A 21,133-nucleotide genomic window follows, 5' to 3' on the forward strand; every position below is an offset into this window, starting at 1 on the left:
TTGCCATATGCTCTGCAACAAGGGTGTTGGCACGTGTGGCATGATCCTATTCCTGTATTATACTCAGCAACCGGGGTGTTGGCTCAACCATTGTGGCATGGTCCCATTTTTGTATTATACTCAGCAACCGGGGTGTTGGCTCAAGCATCTTGAACCAATTGCCATATGCTCTGCAACAAGGGTGTTGGCACGTGTGGCATGATCCTATTCCTGTATTATACTCAGCAACCGGGGTGTTGGCTCAACCATTGTGGCATGGTCCCATTTTTGTATTATACTCAGCAACCGGGGTGTTGGCTCAAGTGGCTCGGGACAAATGCCGTATTATACTTAAACAACTAAGGTGCTGGCACAAGCTTTTTGGGACAATCCTCATATTATACAGAATTGGGATTAGATTTAAATAGTCGCATGTGGTATTTGTCCCAGAACTGGCCTAGATTAGTTTTGCTATTTTGGAATTAATAGGAGGAAAATTTCAGTTAATAGCTGTGCTGAACTCGTCAAGAGTTAATTACTTGAATTTCTTGCCTCTTAATAAAGTGTTTGAGAGCATCAGTTAAAGTAAAGTAGTGAAGGAGTAGAGTTACAGGTTTATGGGTATATTTTGTTTTCTTACAGCACTTCACGCTTCTCCTGCTCACAACTTTTATGGAGATGTGGATTTCATTTTCCAGCAGGACTTGGCACACTGACCACACAGCCAAAAGTACCAATTTGTCTTACTGTATATAATATTTTAACTCTCTGAGATACTGACTTTTGGGTTTTGAGTCAAGTCCGTGCAAATGCAAAGACCTTTGAAAACATTGTGATGAAACTGGCACTCATCAGGAGCACAGCAGGAAATGAAGAGCAAGGGTTCCCTCTGTTGCACTTTTCTAAGTTGCTTCATGATTCCTTATGTGTTCCTTCATAGTCTGGATCACTTCACTATTCATTTACAACGTAAGAAAATATTAATAATAAAAACTTTTGTCTGATGCTGTAGATCTTAATCTCTTCTCAGTTTCTAATGTATGAGATTTCCCCAGAAAGCTCTTGTGAAAAAATTAGACAGAAAGACAAAATGTGCAGATTTAGAGAACAGAGCACTTCTCCCAGGATGAATCACTGAATACATTTCCGTCTCAGCGCTAAACAAACTCAAATCAATTTTAATTATTTCTGGAGACACGGTTCAGCTGAGAAACACAGGCAGCTCAGGCACAGAGCACTTTCCTCCCGATCCATTATTCACAATTTACATGATTCCCTTTATTTCTCCAGGGAGAGAAAATTTACTGTTGGCCTCTGGGAATTAAAAGAGATACAGGAATAAACATTCAGAGCTGCAGTTAAGGCAAACTTTAAGGATTACAGAGCTTTGATTTTAAAATAGGCCGTCTTGGATGCTGGAATCTTATCTCTGAGAGATTCCAGATAAAAGGCAGCGTATCTAACGGCCTCACATCCACCTGAGGTAAAATGTTTCCTACACTGGTTGGATCTAGCAGATAAAAAGCTTTTAAAATGGAAAGAAAAAACTCTAGTTATCTAGACTCTGGTTATAAACTGTATGTACACAAACATATTGAACATATTGCAGATATTTTATATAAAAACAGCCATTTTATCAGTTACAAACATGAATGCAATAATACTGAACTTTTCATTGACATTTTTGAGATAAATAAACCACAGCGCTCGATTCTCTTGGCGCTCCTTGAATCCGAATGTGAAGTTCTTGAGCCATCTTTTATTGCACTTATTCCACACCTTTCATGAAGTCCAAGAACTCTGAAACAAAATAAAATAATAATAATATAGAGTACATCACCAGAGAAATGTCATAACAACTATGCTATAGGTTCTACAGTATAGGAACACCTACATATCAAACCAAGAGATGCATTTATGATGATATTCTATACTAAACCCACAGTCATCAGTTTGTAGTCGGTCCCCCTTTGCAGTTCCAACAGCAGGCGTAAAGCTCTGCAGTTATTGATTATTAGTTTATATAGTTTATATAATATATAGAGGTAGTATACTGATATACAATGTGAAAAGGATTTTTTAAATCAGTGAATAGCTCTATTTAAGTAATGTTCTAATACAAAACAAATCTTTAAGAAATAAAGGTCAGTCAATATGAAACATTTCTATAATGTATCCTCAAGTGCAGTTGCAAAGATCATCAAACATTATGATGGAACTGACTGTCACCAGGTCAACCCCAAAATTATGTTGCACAGGATAAGTTCATCAGAATTACCAGACTCAGAAATTGCAAGTTAACAGTCTGGAGAGACATGAAAACAGCACTTTATCTGAGGAGCTCCTGCTGCTGTTCCTCGCTGTATGGGTGTTTTTATCCAATTAAAATAGAAAAACAACAGCAAATGGCAACTATTCACTTAGAAAAGAGAGGAGTGGAATTGTGCAATTGATCCACAGCTTTGAGAAAAGGTCCTCTCGTCCCTCAGACGAGCCCAGAATCGGCCCTGAGTACAGAATCATTTATTCAGCACAAGCGATAAAACTCCCTAAAGCTCTGGGAATGAGGTGCAAAAAAGCTTCAAGAGAAGTTACTATATACCTTTTAAATATATGAATACTTTAGGTCAAAGAATCGTTTTATCGCACACTGAACTGAATATATTTGTTAAATGGAGAAAGAAAGGGATTGTGGCCAATTTTAATACTGTAATGCCTCCAATGGTTTCAATAATAACACATTGTATAGTAAATTGATATTAAACTTGTGTCTTACTTGTGCAATAGAGCTTTTGAGAAATAAAGTATCTGTTTTGAATACTCAAACAATTTAAGTGTTTATAGGGTTTTATAGAGCTATTTAAAATGTTTATTTTTTATAAAGGAAGCTGTGTTAAAGTTGTTAAACCCAATACTAATCAAAGCCCTAATTTAAAGCTTTAGTGTTTTATATCATATGTAATCTTAACAGTACAGTAAGTCACAAACATATATTAAAGCTCAGTCATGCAAAAAGAATAAAAATAAATAAACATACCATAATATACAGTGAAACCATCAGAATCTTGAAAAAAGCAGTGATTTACATTTTTGGTCATATCGCCCAACACTATGTGTTCGATTGGGTTTTGACCCCAGAAGCGACTCTTACCGTCGTAGTCGATTTTGCCGTCGTTGTTCTTGTCTCCGTCCTTCATCAGTTCCTCGATGTCGTCCTCAGTGATGGTCTCCCCCGTGGCCTCCAACATCAGCTTCAGCTCATCCAGATCAATATAACCATCTTCATTCCTACTCAAACACACACACACACACGCCAGCTGTCTTACACCTGGAGAATTGGTCCCAGAGCCGTTCACTTTCTTTGTTTTACCAAGTAATTCTTACTTATCAAACATGCGGAAGAGCTCGGCCAGCTCTTCCTCCGATTTTCCTTTGCTGTCATCTTTCATACATCTCACCATCATGACCAAGAACTCATCAAAGTCCACTGTGCCACTGCCTGCGGAAACGAGAGCGCAGCACACTGTTACTATTCCCTTTAAAGACGCAGTCAGTGGAGTGAAAAACACACAGCACAGATAAATCAGGATATAATATTCAGTATATCTACACTCAGATACTTTCTTAGAAATGCTTCTTCAAAAAGTGAAACTACAGTTAATTCTGATATACACTCACCAGCCACTTTATTAGGTACACCTTGCTAGTACTGGGTTGTAGAGCTTAGATTAGAGCTCAGATTCTCTGCCCGAACCCGACCTGACCCGATCCTTTTCTAATTCTAACGAAATAGCGAAAACTGAAAGTGAAAAAACATTTGTGTTAACTGAATCTAATAAAAACGGTAATTAAAAGGAAAAAACATAACTAACTCGAACTGTATTGTGTGTTTATAAAACTATTTTTTGGGCCCGATCTAAACTCTAACTTAGATTCTCTGCCCAAACCCGACCCGAGGCCGAGATTTCCCACCTCATTCCTCGGGTCGGGTCGGATCAGGTTCCAGAAAATAGTCTGAGATGAAGGCATCTGCTTTTTTAATTATATTTTTATTTTATATAAAGCTCTGGTGTGATAATCACAATGTAGCTAAGTAACCAATAATTATCGTTGAGGAAAACGAACGAAATGACTAAAACTGAAAGTGTGAGAGAGGGTGCACACAGGCCAACATGCTCATGGCAAGGCGATGTGAATGGTGTTAGAGTTAGAGTTAGGCCTGATAGCGGGTGCTAGACAGATGCAATATTCTATTTCTGACACCTGCCTAGAATGCATGGATGGATCTTAATGATAAGCCCAGCTATCAGCCTGAATTCATTCAACACTTTTGAGAATCTGACCAGGATTAAAGTGAAACTTAACGTGAAGCACTGCTCTGTCGTGCATGCAACCACATTTTCTATGCGTTTTCTTCAGGAAATGCAGTTTTCTAGTTTCATTTCATATTCGAAAATATCATTCGGTGTAAAAAGACCAATAAAAATGATTTAAAAGGAAAATTTAGATGATGTGTAAAATATAAAAATGAATGCAAATAAAAACAGAACACAATAATTGGCAAATCTTATAGACTTGTATATTGATGCAAGGTTCCTGTTTGACAGTAAAATATATAAAAATATGTTTTACATGTATAATACAGTATAATAATTACACAATGGCTATTAAGTGATCTTTAAAATATGAGGGTCCATAGATATTTGGATTTAGTAATTTATACAGTCTTCAGGTTATATAAAAAGCAAAATGTGTTTAAAATGCCATTCTTTTTTTTCTATATATAATTATCTATTACAGAAATCCTGCTCATATCCTGTTGTCCCTTTTTTTAGGCCAGATACTAAATATAAAATAAAAAATGGATTAGAGGTTTGTATCATTTTTTATCATTTTAGCTGTTCAAAACATTTAAAAAATGAATAAAACAAATAATAAACTTACAGAAATTACAGAAAACTTTGCCAGAGCAAATAAACTAACTAACATATTATAGTTCACAAACATTAGCAACATAGCATAAGTGATATGTCTAAAATTGGTGGTAGAGAGCTTCAACCAATCAAAATGCTCATATAAAGCTCATAGACTCATGTATTATATAAAAAAAGATTACAGGTAATAACATCATTTATTAATAAAAGATCCTTCACCCAGAGTTTACAGTGTATTGATTATGAAATACAGGACAGTACAGGACACTGATTTAGATTAATAACCACAGACAGCACTTAAAGAAGGGATCCTAAGGGGTGGTTAAGGGAGGGTCAGTAAGTGTCCTGGGAACTGATTAGTCTGTCCTCACCGTCCTCGTCCACTTCATCGATCATCTCCTGCAGCTCCTCCGGGGTGGGGTTCTGCCCCAGCATCCTCATCACCTTCCCCAGCTCCTTGGTGCTGATGCAGCCGTCCTCAGCATCCTGCACGAAGATGTCGAAGGCCGCCCGGAACTCTGCAGTAGAACAGCAGCAGGGGGTTATGGGTGGAAAGAGTACAGCATGGTGGTTCAGTACCTTAGGTAGCAATCAGAAACACTATGATAATTTTACTTCTTTTAAGCTCCTTTACCCCAATATAACTAATCAAGTTAAAAAAGAATGCATTTTCTTTAAATGTCTCCTTCCACCAAAATCAATTTTTCTTTGTATAATTTGTTCTCTGTATAATACTATAGGTCTCTCTGAGTTGTATATGATGCTGCACTTGAAACGATTTTTCAGCCTCCATTGTCTGCAGTAGCGAGTAAAAGAACATCCTCAGAAATACAAGTTGATCAGAGAGATGTTTGGGTGTCTACATCAACCAGTGACTTCATGGCCTCGCCCACCTCGGCTTAGGACCGCCCACAGGCCTTAGGCTCGATCAGAGCTGACATTGTCTCGTTAGCTAAGGAGTAGCTAACAGCTCTGTTTACTCTGTTTAAAGCTTCTGTCTACAGAGCTAGTTAATGTTAACTATCTTATGTAAATATCGCGTTTGTGCCAGATTTTTTAATATTGATAACATTTCTCTGCCACGGCGCCTCACCGAAAGTTTGACATTAAGTGAAGTTTAAGGGTTAACTTTATCTAGCACTCAATGCTTCATCTTTATAACTAAGGCTGTATCTCTGAAAACATTTTGTTCTTTGAGTTTTAGAGCTGTGAAATTGGAGGCAGCAGGTAGGTGTTCTCTGCTGCAGTGCTGTTGGCCAATCAGAAGCAATATATTTGCATGTATGAATATTCATGAGCAAGATCCCAAAACCTGTCTTTCTTCAGAGACCACTAATTCAGTGATCTACACCTGAGCACTTTTTCTTCACGAAAAATGGCTCACATAGCATTCATTCATACTAGAGACCACAAAAGAATAAAATGAATTTAAAACCGGTGGAATAAGACCTTTAATAAATATTTACACACCACCAGGGCCCTATTTAGAATTTTTTTAAAGAATTTAGTGATTTTGTCGCAGATTTAGCAGTATGTAGTGATAAAGTGATTATAGTAGAAGACTTCAACATTCATTTTGAAAAATTGGATGATCCATTAAAAAAGGCATTTACATCAATTTTAGACTTTTTTAGACAATTTTAGTCTGTATTTGTCAAAATATAACAGGACCTACTCATTACTGTAATCATACTCTAGATTTAGTTTTGACCCTGAGTGATACCATAGATAACCTCAGCAGTTTCTGATCACTACCTTATTTAATTTAAGCTACATCTTAGTCATACACTCTAAGAAAAGTAAGTACAGATTTGTACTTAAAAGAGTACAAAGCTTGTCGCTGGGGCTGGACCTTATATTAAGGTACAAAAAAGTACCTTTCAGTGAAAGTCCTTTTTTGTACCCATGGTTTTTGTGCCTGTAAAGATTATAAAAATTATAAACATTATCATCAACTAAATATGGCTTAAAAACTAGATGATCGAAAATTGTCTGGCTTTCAAATAAAAAATGTGCAATTAAAATATATATAGTTTATTAGTACAGTGATACAGAATACTGAATGTACCCTTTGGTTGGTTAAATGGTACAAATTTGTACTTATTTCTGTTAGAAATTACTTTGTACTTCAGAGGGAACAAATCTGACCCTGTAAAGACCAGTATTGTACCTTTGAGGGTACAATTATGAAGAATGTACCTTTGAGTACAAAAAAGTACTTATATCGTACCTCTGTTTTTTAGAGTGTAGTCATAATATACATACATCCCCCTCATAGATACTCTATGAAACGTTCAATAATGCCCTTTACAGCCCCAACAATTTACCAATTAGATTCCTGATTTATCAACTATAATTTATCAACTCCTGTAGACACAGTAGAACTAGGCAAACTAAGCGAATGCTTAGAAAATGCCTTTCGCTCTCCTTTAGACGGTGTAGCACCCCTTAAACATAAAAACGAGAAACAGAAAATGATCGACTTTGTGCCTGGTAGGGTTTAATCTTCATCGAATCTTCAAATTCTAAGGCTTATTGCTCTAGAAACCTGAATTTATTTTAGTATTATCTAGCAGCACATCTTAAATATATTGTGGGGCTATTTATCTAATTTATTTATTTATTTATTTATTTACAATAGCACAAAGTTTGGATTGTATCAGTGCCCTATTTTAGTGATCTGTAGTGCACCGGTCAATTGTGGGCCACTCAGCTGGATTTAGGACGTATGTGTGTGTCTTTGGTATCGTGAGGGCACCAAAAATGACAAAAAAATGAGCTCTGACTTTGGCGCGTTTGTATCTTAACAGTGCGGTGCTTTTGTGCGTCTCAGCAAAGACAGATACTGACTGGGAGCACCTTTAGGAATGGACTTTGACTGTTGACTGTTGTCAGAGTTTTATTCAGTCAGTGGAGCTCCTGGGTTTTCCACCACCAAAATATATAGAAACACGTTAAAAATTTACCTGAACGCACCTCACTTCCAGACCACCACACCAAACCATCAGTGTAGATTTATTCCTAAACTCTGACGCTATTTTAACAGCGCAGATGCAAGGCGTGAAAATGGACTGTTGGCATGGTGTAAGATAGCATTAGCAATGATAAACATACATACCGCTCTTCTGTTCATCTGTCAGCTGCTCTACCTGCAAACACAGAGGAATGGCAAATTATACAACATATAAGCAGATACAGCTCACTAACTAATGCTAGCCAGGTAGCATAACAAGCTAATACACTGGAGAGCTCTGCTCAGCTCTGTAGATTCAAACGTTTGTCTCTCTGTCCTGCCTGAAGAAAAATGAGAAGAGCACTTTATCTGAAGAGCTCCTGCTGCTGCTCCTCATTGTATAAGTTTTTTTTTTTAAATGAGTAAAATAGAAAAACAACAGCGAACAGCAATTTTTCACTCAGAAAAGAGAGAAATGGAGTTCCTCTCGTCCCCCCGACCAGCTCAGAATCAAGATCAGTAACTTTAGCCCTCTTTGAATATTGTAGCTTGATAGATAATATTGATGCCACTGAACTGAATATATTTGTTAATTGGAGAAAGAAGGGAATGCCTCAAATGGCTTCAATAATAATAAAATATTGTAAATTGATATGAAACTTGTTTTTTCCTTGTGCAAAAGAGATTTTGAGTAATATCTGTTTGAATACTTACATTTTGAGTATTTAGGGTCTGTTTATAGTGTTTATGGAACTATTTAAAATGTGTAGTTTTATAAAGTTGTTGCCATATCTCTTTTTAAGGTACATTGTTCACATTTTCCAGCTGTTTTTTTGCTAATTAAGTCTGATTTATTCATATGTTGTTTAATTTTGTGGGGAAAAAGTAAACCCAATAGTAATTAAAGCCTTAATGTTTTATATTATATGTACACCTAACAGTAGAGTAAATCACACACCTATATAAAAGCCCAGCCATGCAATAAATAAAATAACATAAAATAGAATAATCTTGAAAAATACTGTGATATACATTTTTGGTCATATCGGCCAGCACTTCTCTGATTTCCAGATACATTCAGCCTACATTCCTCTATGCAAATCAGCGTGGAAGTTGTCTCCCTGTCAGTCAGGCACACTCACTTGTTTTTATTTATCTCTCCTCCAATCCCAGCCCATATTCCAGAGACGGGGGGGCAGCGTTCTGGTGGGAGCGTGAGTTATAAATAAAGCGTGGAGCGCGGGGTTAAGGAGCCGCAGATCAAGAAGACAATACGAAGTGCTTTAAATTAGCATAGCTGCGGGCGGGTCTGAACAATGGGGTGGTAATCCTGAGAAAGCCGGCGTGAATGAGCGAGCGTGACAGCTGCTTAAGTAAGAGTTATCATCCATCATCTGCAGGCCCTCTCAGATCCGGCCCAAAACCAAGCGGCTGATGCTGACTCATAAATATGCCAGTCAAAAAATAAAAAAATAAAAAAACAATCCCTGTGCTCCTCGCTCCAGCACACCGCCGCCGGATCTTCAGGGGGGAGATCAGGGGGGGGAGATAGCGGCAGGCACCACCCTAAAAAAGCGCAGATAGTGGAGGAATTCTGGCTGGCGGTGTTTTATCTTAAGCTGTGCTGCTTCCCGTCCTGTAAACACGTCCTACAGAGGCTACAGAGTGAAGAACCTGCCAAAATTAGCCTGGGAGAAGCAGCAGCCGCTCCATGTGTAGGCATCAGGACACAGCATGGAAACACAGGCCTTTATCACCCGCCCACTATCAGCTCTGATAGCCCTCAAGAGTCAATATATATATATATATATTTATTTATTTAAAGTGAATGTATTTAAAGGTCTAGCTTATCTCTTACTCACAGATCAGGAATGAGAAGAAAAGAAAAAAAAAACATGAATGAAGCCTGAAATTGTGGGTAGATGCTGATATTTGATGTCCTTTAAACATGTATCTGCCGCTGTTAACGTATTGGCATTTATTAAATGTGAAACATGATACTCAACTGCCTGTAAATTACATGGAAATATAGTATTTATACTATAGTAGTAATAAAGTAGTTATGTATGGTCACAAATGCAGTAACATTATATGGTACAATGCTGTTATAAATATGTTATAAAGCAGGAGAATTAGATATGTCATTGTCAAATATAAACTTGAACCAACAATCTACCATAATCTTCCATCAATTTACTATAAGTGTTCAAGTTTTATAATAGTATGTAAATATTACAATTTAATACAAGTTTGGACATCAGCAGTTTAGCAGTAATCAGAAGCAAAGATGACATAGTTGAGATGAGTTCATAGCTGTAGTGATTAACTGGGACATAAATCAAGTTAAACTGCACCTGAACAGCCATTTAGCTCAAACATGAGAAGTACAGTGGATTCAGTAGATTTTTATTTATTTTTTTTAAATGTTCTGCTTTGTAGAATAATACTAAATTAATTCAAACTATAAAGAAAATAAATTGAATTACTTATTAAACAAAAAAAATGTTAAACAATTTAGAATATATATTTTGTTATATATTTTACATTCTTCAAAGTAGCACCTCTTGCTTAAATTAGAAACCTTTGCACATCTCTGCTGGATTTTCTCAGTCAGCTTTATGAGGTAGAGTCACCTGGAATTATCAGCTTTCAGTTAACAGCTGTGCTGAACTCGTCAAGAGTTAATTAAACTTGAATTTCTTGTCTCTTAATAAAGTGTTTGAGAGCATCAGTTGTAAAGTTCTAATCCATATTATGAGAAGTAAAGTAAAGGGGGAAAAAAGTATCCTCAAGTGCAGTCACTGCAAAGACTATCAAAAACGTTATGATGATAGAACTGGCACTCATCAGGACCGCCCCAGGAAAGAAAGAGCGAGAGTTTCCTCTGTTGTACAGGATAAATTTATCAGAGTTCCAGCCTCAGAAACTACAAGTTAACAAACAGCTCCCCAGATAAGAGCATCTAAATGCTTCTTCACTTTAGAGTATTTTGGTTTGTTTAACACTTTATTTACTACATGATGCCTTATGTGTTCCTTCATAGTCTGATAGATCACTTCACTATTCATTTATAATGTAAAATAAAAAACTGTATTATTATAATAGTACTTTTGTGAAACCATACATTAAACCGAATTATTAGCTACTGTTCATAATCTCAATTTATATAATATAATTTATTGTTTTAATAGTATAATATTGTTAATAATCGGGTAGTATAGTACAGCAATTGTGATCACATGACTTGTTTCAGATTTCTCCTGGATGCCCCCAGTCAGCGCCCAAGTGGATCTGTTCAATTCCATCAGCAGCTCACCTGATTGACCATCATTAACTCTGATCCACCAAACCAGACTCTAATATGATGAGAATATTAGATGGTAAATTATATTAGATGTTTTTATGAATACAATAATGTCAAACACCACTTTTTGTCACTGCAAACCCATATGTTGTTTGAACTCAAATGATTTAAGTCTGTTTTACATAAAATTGGATATTTCTAAACAATTCTGAACTATTTTGAGTTAGTTTGTGAACATTTGTGGGCACATATACTGTACTATTCAAACTGAGATCTTTGAGTTGAACCAACTTATAATAACTGATTTTAGTCTGTTGCCATTAGCAGCTTCTTTTCTATTGGCTTCTGTCACAATCTATTTGCATACTGGGTGTGTCCAACAGTTTCTGACTAACAATCACCATCATTTCAACCTTAGAAATAAATCAACTTCCCCTTTAGTTATAATAACTTGATGTATTAATTTATTCTAACTTAAGTTTTCATTCCTCATTGTTTAAAAAATTGGAGCAAACTGGCTGCCTTAAAAAAGTTAAATAAACTCAACTTACCTGGTCTTACAGTATAATAAGAAAAGTTAAATCAATTTAGTTGTAATAACTTGATGTTTTAAGTTATGCTAACTTAAGTTCTTCAAGGATTCAAGGATTCAAGGAGATTTTATTGTCATTCGCATCACATGTGGTACATGAGGTGGAACGAAATTGTGATCTCACGATCCAGTTTTACACCCAAAGAGCTGTTATTAATAGATATATAGATAAAAAAAAGAATACAATAAAATAAATAGAATATACAAAATAGATAGATAAATATCCCAAGAATAAAAAAAATAAATAGAGAGTAGAAGGTTCAGCAACATGAAGTCCAGAGTGCAAGTGTGCTATAGCAGCATGATAATGTGAATTAGAGCAGTGGAGAGAAAGTGTCTCAGTGCAAGTAAAGTGACCATGATGGTAAACAGTAAACAGTAATTTGTCCTTGGTGTCAGTGCAGTGTGTTGTTAAGTGGAGTTTAAGAGTCTTACAGCTTCCGGAATGAAGCTGTTTCTGAGTCTTGTTGTTTTGCACTTAATGCTCCGCAGCCTCCGGCCTGAGGGGAGTGGGACAAAAAGTGCGTGTGCTGGGTGGGTGGGATGACCTTATTACCCATTACTTAACTTTTTTAAGGCAACCGGGTATCAATTCAACTTATCTGGTCTTACAGTATAACAAAAAAAAAAAAAAGTTCTAATATTAGTGTTTTCCTGAGCAAATAAACACTTACTACCCAGATAATGAACTTTTATTCTGTTTACATACATCTAAACCGTTTGCACAGTACTGTACATTTGTAGTTTAATAAAATGTGGAGAAAAAGGTAAAAAAACTCCTTCAACAAAGCTTTACATGTACTAATACAGTATATTAGACATATTAGTAGTTCTAGCATCTCTGCTGTTATAATATTCTTAGGGGGTTATAATTTTATAACTCAATTTAAGTGTCTGAATGAAGCCCAAACCTTTCAAATATTATTATAATTTTTAATTCTTTAGTTAACCTACTGAACCAAACAAAGTCCCAACAATGTGTTTAGCAGATTATGCCAAGTTATTTATGGTAGCCACTGTATTATACATTTTATAAATTTTACATATTAATAGTAACTAAATATAAAAACAGAGAATCTTTATTTAAAAATGTTAAATAAATTTTATTAATCTGAAATAAACTGAGTGCTAATAAGGCACTAGAATCCGGGATCCACAGATTAAAGAGCTGATGCTCTTCGAATAGAGGCCTTCCAGGCCTTTCTGGAGTTAAACTTCATGAAATAAGGTTTAAAACTAATCCTATGATTTCTACTTGAAAAAAAAAATAGAAAAAACTCTTAGTTAACTCTTAAAAGTAGAAAAAAAACCTTTTAAAACTCTAGTTAAAAAGAACTCTTAAACTCTTAAAGTTGAGGGGACACATCATAGCAAAATCTATTTAATTAGTATGAACAATGTCTGACTGATTGTTAAATCTTTTCAACATATAAAAACAAGAAGAATATATTAAATAAACAGTCATTTTAAAGTTTTAAGTTGTAAAAAATGTTTTTACCCCAGTTTTTTCCGTATTTATTCCCTAGAAAACTTTGCTTCCCAGCTAATGAAAACCATTTATTAACTTATATATTGAGTAAATGTCATTTTTTTAGCTTTAAATCCACATAAAACTGCTTTTTTCAGCCTGGCAGATTCTTCAAACAGAATCCTTCTATGGATCAGAAGCTCTCACACACTGTCTGTCTGTCTGTCTGTCTACACTGTAAAAAAAACCCAGTACCAGGCAGTGACTCCAGCCTGTAAACACTCACCGCAGCTTTGTAGATGTCGTTCATGGTGCCGAGGCTCCGAGCTGTGTGGCAGACGAGTGGCGGGACCTCAGGGACTCAGTGGAGATCAGGGCATGGCATCTGGGAGCTTTATAGCAGCAGTGCAGGTTGAGCCGCTCCCTCTCAGCCCCCTAACATGCGTGCACGGGTGTGTGTGTGTGTGTGTGTTTGTCCATGCCCACTGCGTCCATCCATCACGGTCACTCGGGCTCAGATAAAAGCTCAGGGTGGCTCTGGAGGGAGTCCACTCTAGAATGGAATGAGGAGGAGCGGCACGGCGGCCTAATCTCTGACCCACGTCCACCGAACCCCCTCAACATTCCAGCAGAACAGGCCTGCAGAACACCAGAGAGAGGCCACAGAGGTCACACAGCGTCCAAAAACCAGAGATATGATATACATAAAGGAAGGAAATCAAGAATGTGATCATATTTACCCTTTAAACTCACTTTATTCAGTTATTATCAGTGTTGGGCACGTTACTTAACAATAGTAACTAGTTATAGTTACTAGTTACTTCTCCAAAAAAGTAACTAACTCCGTTACTCCACTATAGAAGTAACTAGTTACCAGTGAAAGTAACTATTGTGTTACTTTTGTGTTATTCGCCCTGTAAAAAAAAAAAATAATAACAAAAGAAAATAAATGATGTAATTACTATTATTATTAGAAAAATAACAAATGAAAATAAACCTAAAATGTAGACAAAAATATAATCTAATGAAATGAAAAACTCCACACGACCAAAGGATATTACTAAGACCAGAGACTGTAAAAAAAGATGGACGCCGTGTCGCTGTTCCCATTCATTCAATGAAAATGAAGCCAAAATCTTTCCCCATGTTGGTGCTCCTGATACCCGAGTCTGTAGAGCGCAGTAGAGACCAGAGGAGGGAGAAAGACTGTGGAGAGACAGCCTACTCATTTGAATAACCCCGCCCCTGAGGGCTGCCTCAAGGTCACAGGCTGCAGAGCGGAGCGGAGCGGAGCTGACGGTCTGTTATTGGTCCCGCCCATAAGCAGCCCTTTTACAATAACCACACCTTTTTGAATAGAGCTGAATAACGTTTTAAAAAACGAATTATGTGACAATATAAGCAGAGGTTACTCTAGCTGTTGCATTTAAATAATGGAGGTAGAATTACAGTATATTGGTAAAAAAAAAAATGTGATTGAAAGTTGTTCTGTTTTGCCATTGAAACCTATGGGGATGGGTGGGGTTACACAGCTTTCTGAAACCGAACAGCAGGGGGCGCCCGACCTGTGGTGGCTTCGCTTTTGAGAGACGATGCTCTGTCCAGCTATACACAGTCTATGGCTAAGACTTGTAATACTGAAAAAAAAAAAAACGGAAAAAAAAAATTAGCGTCTGGGTATGAAATTAAACAAACCAAACCACACTCAAAGGAAAAATGTATATATAAACAAAACAAAAGAATGGACAAAAACAACAATCTAATGACCGTTAAAATTGTATTAATATAACAGTTTAACAGCTGGATCAAACAGCTTCACCAAGGAAATTCTACAAATATCTAATAATTAAAAAAACAAAACAGAGTAATATTCCTACCTGGAGTAAAGCCGTGGAACAGTGAAATGACGATGACAGGAAGAGATAAAGCTACAAAGATGCGCAGCAGAAACCGAATAAAGGCCTCAGACCCCGGCACAACACTACCACGGCAATCACTGAATTGATTAGAGCAGCAAGTCGTCGCAATTGTGCCTCACTTCACCACACCAGGCCCAGCAGTCAGAAGGTCAAGTTCACCGGAAAGAGGAGGGGTTAACCAGGGCAAACGACTTTCTAAACCTTGCCACTACCCCTTTTTATAGGGTTAGAGCGACCATCTTTCCATCAATCCATCCTTCCGTCCCTTGTGAATCACATGCACACTTGTGCCTTTGTCTGTATGCGGCTAAAGTAACGTGCAGTAACGGGGTGTGGGAAAAGGTAATGGCGCTATAGTTACAGTCAAAGTAATTAGTTAGATTACTCGTTACTGAAAAAAGTAACAGCCTTAGTAACCACGCCATTTATTTTAACGCCGTTACTCCAAACACTGCTTATTAACCATCCTAGGGCCTGTCCGTAGGTTCCAGGGGTGTCGCCTGGCCTGGGCTTCCGGGGCTTTAGCCCCGAATATTTTTCCAGTAGCCCCGATTAGTTTCGCTCAGCTCAGCTGACACCGAACGCTGTGTAAATGGGAAATCTCTTGACGCCAATCACGGAGACAGTTCAAGAATAAACTTCCGCCTTTCAGGAGCAACAGCCAGTCAGCTTCCTGGTTTTGCAAGCGCGGTGGGCTAGAATAAATAATTTCTGAATAAGGTGTGAAACAGTGGTACAGAAAATTTCAGTTTTTTACAGACATACTGTAGCTTTCACAGCTTTTCCCAGTAGAAGTGAGAAAGGGCAACTAGTTGTAAATGATGAGAGAAATAATAAAAAAAGCCATGTCTACATCTAAAGAATATCTAAAGATAATGACATTGCATTTGGGTTTGTATTTGGCTTTTAAGCGCTGCATTGCTAGGCTACCTGTATGTGGTGGAGTAATACATGGAAAGCTTCGGTTACAGTGCATTACCAGCTGATAATGTCACTCATAAAATGCCTCTCAGCCAATCACATTGCAGGGTCAGAACTAACTGTGGCATAATTACATTTATGGTATCTAGCTGACACTTTTATAGAAATATAAAAAAAAAGGTAAGACACTCACTGATTTAAAACATTGTGAAGGATTTAATAGGCGGAGACTCATGTACACAAAACAGAACTCATTTTGAGATTAGCAAAACTAAAGCTACCAAAACAGATATGGGCAAAACTAATAAAATAACGAACCATGAGAAAGAAACAAACAGGGAGTAAACCAGGACAACAAGCAAAGACTGAAAACGAGGCTGACAAAACACAAGAGAATGCTCAAGAGGTTTTTTATGAAACAGTTGGCAATACTTCGCAAAGTCTAAGACTTACAAAAAGGGGTACATATACAGGAAGGAAAACAGGGGACCAGGTGACCCTGAGAATGATAACTGTTTGTAATTGGCTGATGATGTAATTGTCACATGTGACTGTGGGAAATGTAGTCAATAGAGTCAAAGAGGACCGAAATGTGCCCTGTCTTCTATTAAGTGTATTATATAATTTATTTTAATTTTCAGAGATGTAAAATGAATCCATACAAACGCAGAACCTGTTTTTTTTTCCAGTGTTAGAAGCACAAGCACAAGCGATGTGAACATCAGCGTGTTTTTGGACTGAAATATAAAAAGTGACAGAAGAACCCAGATGTGATACAGAGCCAAAGGCAGCAAACCACTAACTAAATATAGCAGCTCCGTCCACTGCATCCAGTTTTATAACAGTGGCATTACGGGACACGGGGACATGACTGTGGCTTGACACAAAAACATACACAAGGGATGCACCAAAATATTCCTACTTTACTCAAAATGAACAGATCATACACTCTAAACAGATTTTACATTAAAGCAATAATACACTCGAGGTTTGTGCTATAACATGTAATATTGGCACTGCTGTGCTGTGGTTGTTGCACAAACCGCGAGTGTATTATTGCAATTATGCCACAGTTTATTAAAAGATTTTGAGTTGAATAGGAGGAGAAAATATGATCTGTTTGGTTATAAACACTCCACCAGTTAAAGTATTTCCATTGCTGTTCTGTTTGTAGCTGTGCTGTTTGGTTTGTAAGCGCTGCATTGTTGCTAGGTTAGCGTTGTGGCCTCTATTTTCTGCCATTTCTTTTAAAATTTTGGAAATATAAGCTTACTGTAAATAAACTTTAGCCCTTTACTCACCCAAATAAATGGTTTTAAGAGAGAAATGTGTTTAGATTAAAGTACAGTGCTCATTTGACAAAATGTTTATTTTTTTAAGAATTAACATTTTGTTCACTTCAGCGCCCCCCCCAGTGGCGAGACTTGTGGAATTTTAATGGTCCCCTATTTTCAGCCCCCTTACATTCAATTTAAAATATCATATATGAACTGGAAAATATATACACTTAAACTAATTTTCATAATAATAACTCTGATATCACTGGCTGATAATATGTGTAATAATGCGTATTTTCTAATATTTGTGGGACGCGTCTTTGTCTGCGCCGCCTATTGGAGATGCCTATGGCATTTCTGCACTGTTTCTATGGGATCTAGCGCCTCCCAGTGGTGAATAATGACATCACATTTGGTTTGTATTTGGCTTGTATGCGCTGCATCATTGCTAGGTTACCTTTATGTAGCGGAGTAATACATGGAGAGCTTCGGTTACAGTGCATTACCGGTTGATAATGTCACTCATAAAATGCCTCTCAGCCAATCACATTGCAGGGACGGAACTAACTGTGGTATAATTACATTTACGGCATTTAGCTGACACTTCTATCCAGAGTGACTTACAAGGTTATTCCTATTACAGAGGTGGACCAATGTAGGGTTAGGAGTCTTACCCAAGGACTCTTATTGGTGTAGCACAGCATTCAATCACTGGGTTGATACGAAATTTAGCATGCATTTGAATAGAAACTGTGTTCTGCCACAAAAGGGCATGAAAATGCTTCCCCCATTTCCCTGTAAAAAGGTTCTCAGAGGCTACTTTGGGTAGTGCACCTCCTGGTGAAAGACTGTTGATGGCTTGACATAAAATGCGCTCACGGGCTTTGACATCATCACTATATTTTGCCATCTAGGCCACTCATTGGCCAGTTATCATTACCTTCACTGGTAGTGTCCAGACTCTGTTCAGGATCAATTATTACTGGCGGGTCTGTATAATTGGTAAAAATTAGTATACTGTATTTTTCTGACTATAAGGTGCACAGGATTATAAGACTCATTAAGCGACACTACTAACTACACTACTAAGGATGCCTAAACCAAAGTGAACAAGGGTGTCACCATGTTTTCCTGACGTATTCAAAGTACGGATGCCCACACAGGACAAATGCAATGTCATTATAGACCACTGGGAGCCGCTGGATTCCTTAGACACAGTGCAGAAACTCCATGTCTCCAATAGGCGGCGCAGACAAAGGCACAGTCCCTCAAATAAATAAATAAGCCCAGCGATTCAAAAATATGCCTTATTACACACATTATCAGCCACCGATATCATGATAAGAGTTGTTATTATTAAAATAAAAGCTTAGATATATATTTGAACAGTTAATTTAGGATATTTTAAGCTGAATGTATGGTGGTTGATAAAAGGGGATCCTTCTAAATTTGCAGGTCTTGCTGCTAGGGGGCGCCGAAATAACCAAAACTGTAATTCTCAAAACAAAAAAAGAGTCCTAGCTGTTAATCTACACATATTTTTGTAATGAAAACCATTTATTTGGGTGAGTAAAGCGCATTTTTTTTTTTTTTACAGTAAGCGTAGATTTCCAATGTTTTTGCTAAAATGTTGTCAATTTTAAATATTTTTGAAAAATATGATAAAATAATAAAAATGGAGATACTTTTTACTCTGGTCTAAACCAGCGCTGAATCACCAATCACCAACAGGCGTTCTACACCAAAATCACAGGTTTTCTTTTTTTTGTGTACATATTTTTGTATTTTACCTAGTGTTTCTTGTTTTTATGGAAAGTTTCATGCCAGTGCTTCTAAAAATGTGAATACTGTTGATACTGAGTGCTTATGTCTATGAATTGGCTGAATCCTGCAGTCTAGGCAGACACAAAACATCATTAAAAAGCCAGTATTTTCCATCTAACAAAAGTTTGCATTGCAGACAGTAAGTGTAAAGGTTTATTCTGAACCTGAGAGCAGAAAATCTTTTCAGGCTGCTGTCAGGACGGCTTAAATCTTCCTCAAGACTCCTGTCAGGTCCTCTTTACGCAGAAGTCAAAAATGGCTATTTCTGTTTTTTTTAAAAACTATATGTCTAAATAACATGAATACTTGCTCTGCTAAAACTCTGCTGATATATATTACAGTCTGCCAGGTTGGGAACAGAATATCAGTCTTTGTCATTTTTTGTTACTATACTTGAATTACATAGCCAAAAAAATTATATATTTTATACAGATTTGGATTTTTCCCCATGTTATTAATCTATTTTAATTATAGTTGAACATTTGTGGTCATATATACATTCAGATTAGGTTTTTGAGGTGAATTAAGTTTAGTCTGTTGCCATTGGCTGCCACTGGCTGCCACTCATGGTCAGTGTATAGCCATTTCCCTTGGACTGCATGTTGATCTTATCTTCAATAAATTTTAAGTTTATTACATAATTTGAACTGAACGGTCCCTTACACAATGTTAACATTTCTTAATTAAAGGACCAATAGAAGTTGCCCATAATGACCTAAAATAAACTACATTTATACTGACTTCCATTGAAATGTAAGAAGGTTTTATCTCTCTCCTGTAAACTTGCTTTTTTGGAGATACATATTTTTAATTAGACAGTGACAATCACTGGTGTCCTCCCACAGTCCAAAAACATGGAGATACTCTAAATTGGTCTGGTGTGTATGTGTAAAAGTGTGTGGTATGTGTGTAAGTTTGTGTGTGTGTGTGTGTGTGTGTAAATGTATGTATGACCGTGCCCAGATATGGATTGGCACTCTGTTCTGGGTAAATGCTCTAGTGCCCAATGCAGTCCTCCAGGTGGATGGTGGTTTCCGGTTAAGAGTACGCTATGGGCCATTGGCTGCCGCTTCTCACTGGTGTGTGGATGAATGCTGAGTACAAGTGGTTGTGTGTAAAAATGTGATTTGAAGTGTCCTTGGGTTTCTATAAAGAAGCTAAATAAGTGTAACTTTCATTATTTTTAGGAATGGATGTATGTTAATAAGTTAAATGAAGTTGATCAGATAAAACTAAAATGAAATATCTTGGGTTCAGATTGCCTGCAATCCAATAAAAACAAGGTAAATGTAGGAAACACTGATTCAATTCTGCCCCAATGTTGTTGTTTTTTTCTATTTAGGGTTGTAAATATATATTTTTTGATTTCTTCATATAATACACAATTAAACAGAAACTATCATACAAATCAATGATAAAATTTGATACATCAACACAAGCTTTAACAGTCCTAGCAGTGAAGGTGCATCTTCTGATTTCCCAGCTTGAGCGCGTTTTATTGAACCCACTGGTTAATTATAAAGCTACAATAGGTGCACTGGAGCTGAGAAATCGCAGGAGATAGCTGGACCCTCCAGGAGCAGAATTGATGACCCCACCTTTAAAACCATTATAGCCTATAATTGGGGTCGAATTCAAGAGGATGGAAATACAGCAGTTGCCCCTGGGGGATGGTAGAGGTCACTGTTTTTTTTCTGTATGGAGGAACACAGTGATCAATGGAAGTCTTTAGACTGTGTGTAATATACTATATGGACAAAAGTACTGGGACACCTGTGTATTTCTGGCTACTTTAGAAATCAAGGGTATTTAAAAGAGTTCATAATTTATCCTGCTTTTTAGAATAACTGTGTGTAATGTGCTGGACAGCTGGCTTTCAACTAGATTTTGTAAGTATGTATTGACACGGTGACATGTCTCTCCAAACCATCACTGATTATCAGTAAATTTTACATTTCATTT

General features: G+C 36.9%; 1 protein-coding gene across 1 annotated transcript; it reads right to left on the bottom strand.

Annotated features, from left to right (window-relative positions):
- Positions 1 to 1,573: 1,573 nt before the first annotated feature.
- On the bottom strand, positions 1,574 to 13,620 carry tnnc1a (troponin C type 1a (slow)). Its single transcript, XM_007236308.4, has 6 exons — positions 13,517 to 13,620; positions 8,032 to 8,062; positions 5,285 to 5,431; positions 3,364 to 3,478; positions 3,131 to 3,267; positions 1,574 to 1,779 (listed from the first exon to the last, which is right to left on the bottom strand). Exons 1-6 carry the CDS (start codon positions 13,538 to 13,540, stop codon positions 1,748 to 1,750), a joined length of 486 nt encoding a protein of 161 aa, XP_007236370.1. The 5' UTR covers positions 13,541 to 13,620; the 3' UTR covers positions 1,574 to 1,747.
- Positions 13,621 to 21,133: the final 7,513 nt, after the last annotated feature.

The sequence above is a fragment of the Astyanax mexicanus genome, chromosome 13 (genome assembly GCF_023375975.1).
Source record: "Astyanax mexicanus isolate ESR-SI-001 chromosome 13, AstMex3_surface, whole genome shotgun sequence".
In the NCBI taxonomy this organism is placed as follows: Eukaryota; Metazoa; Chordata; class Actinopteri; order Characiformes; family Acestrorhamphidae; genus Astyanax; species Astyanax mexicanus.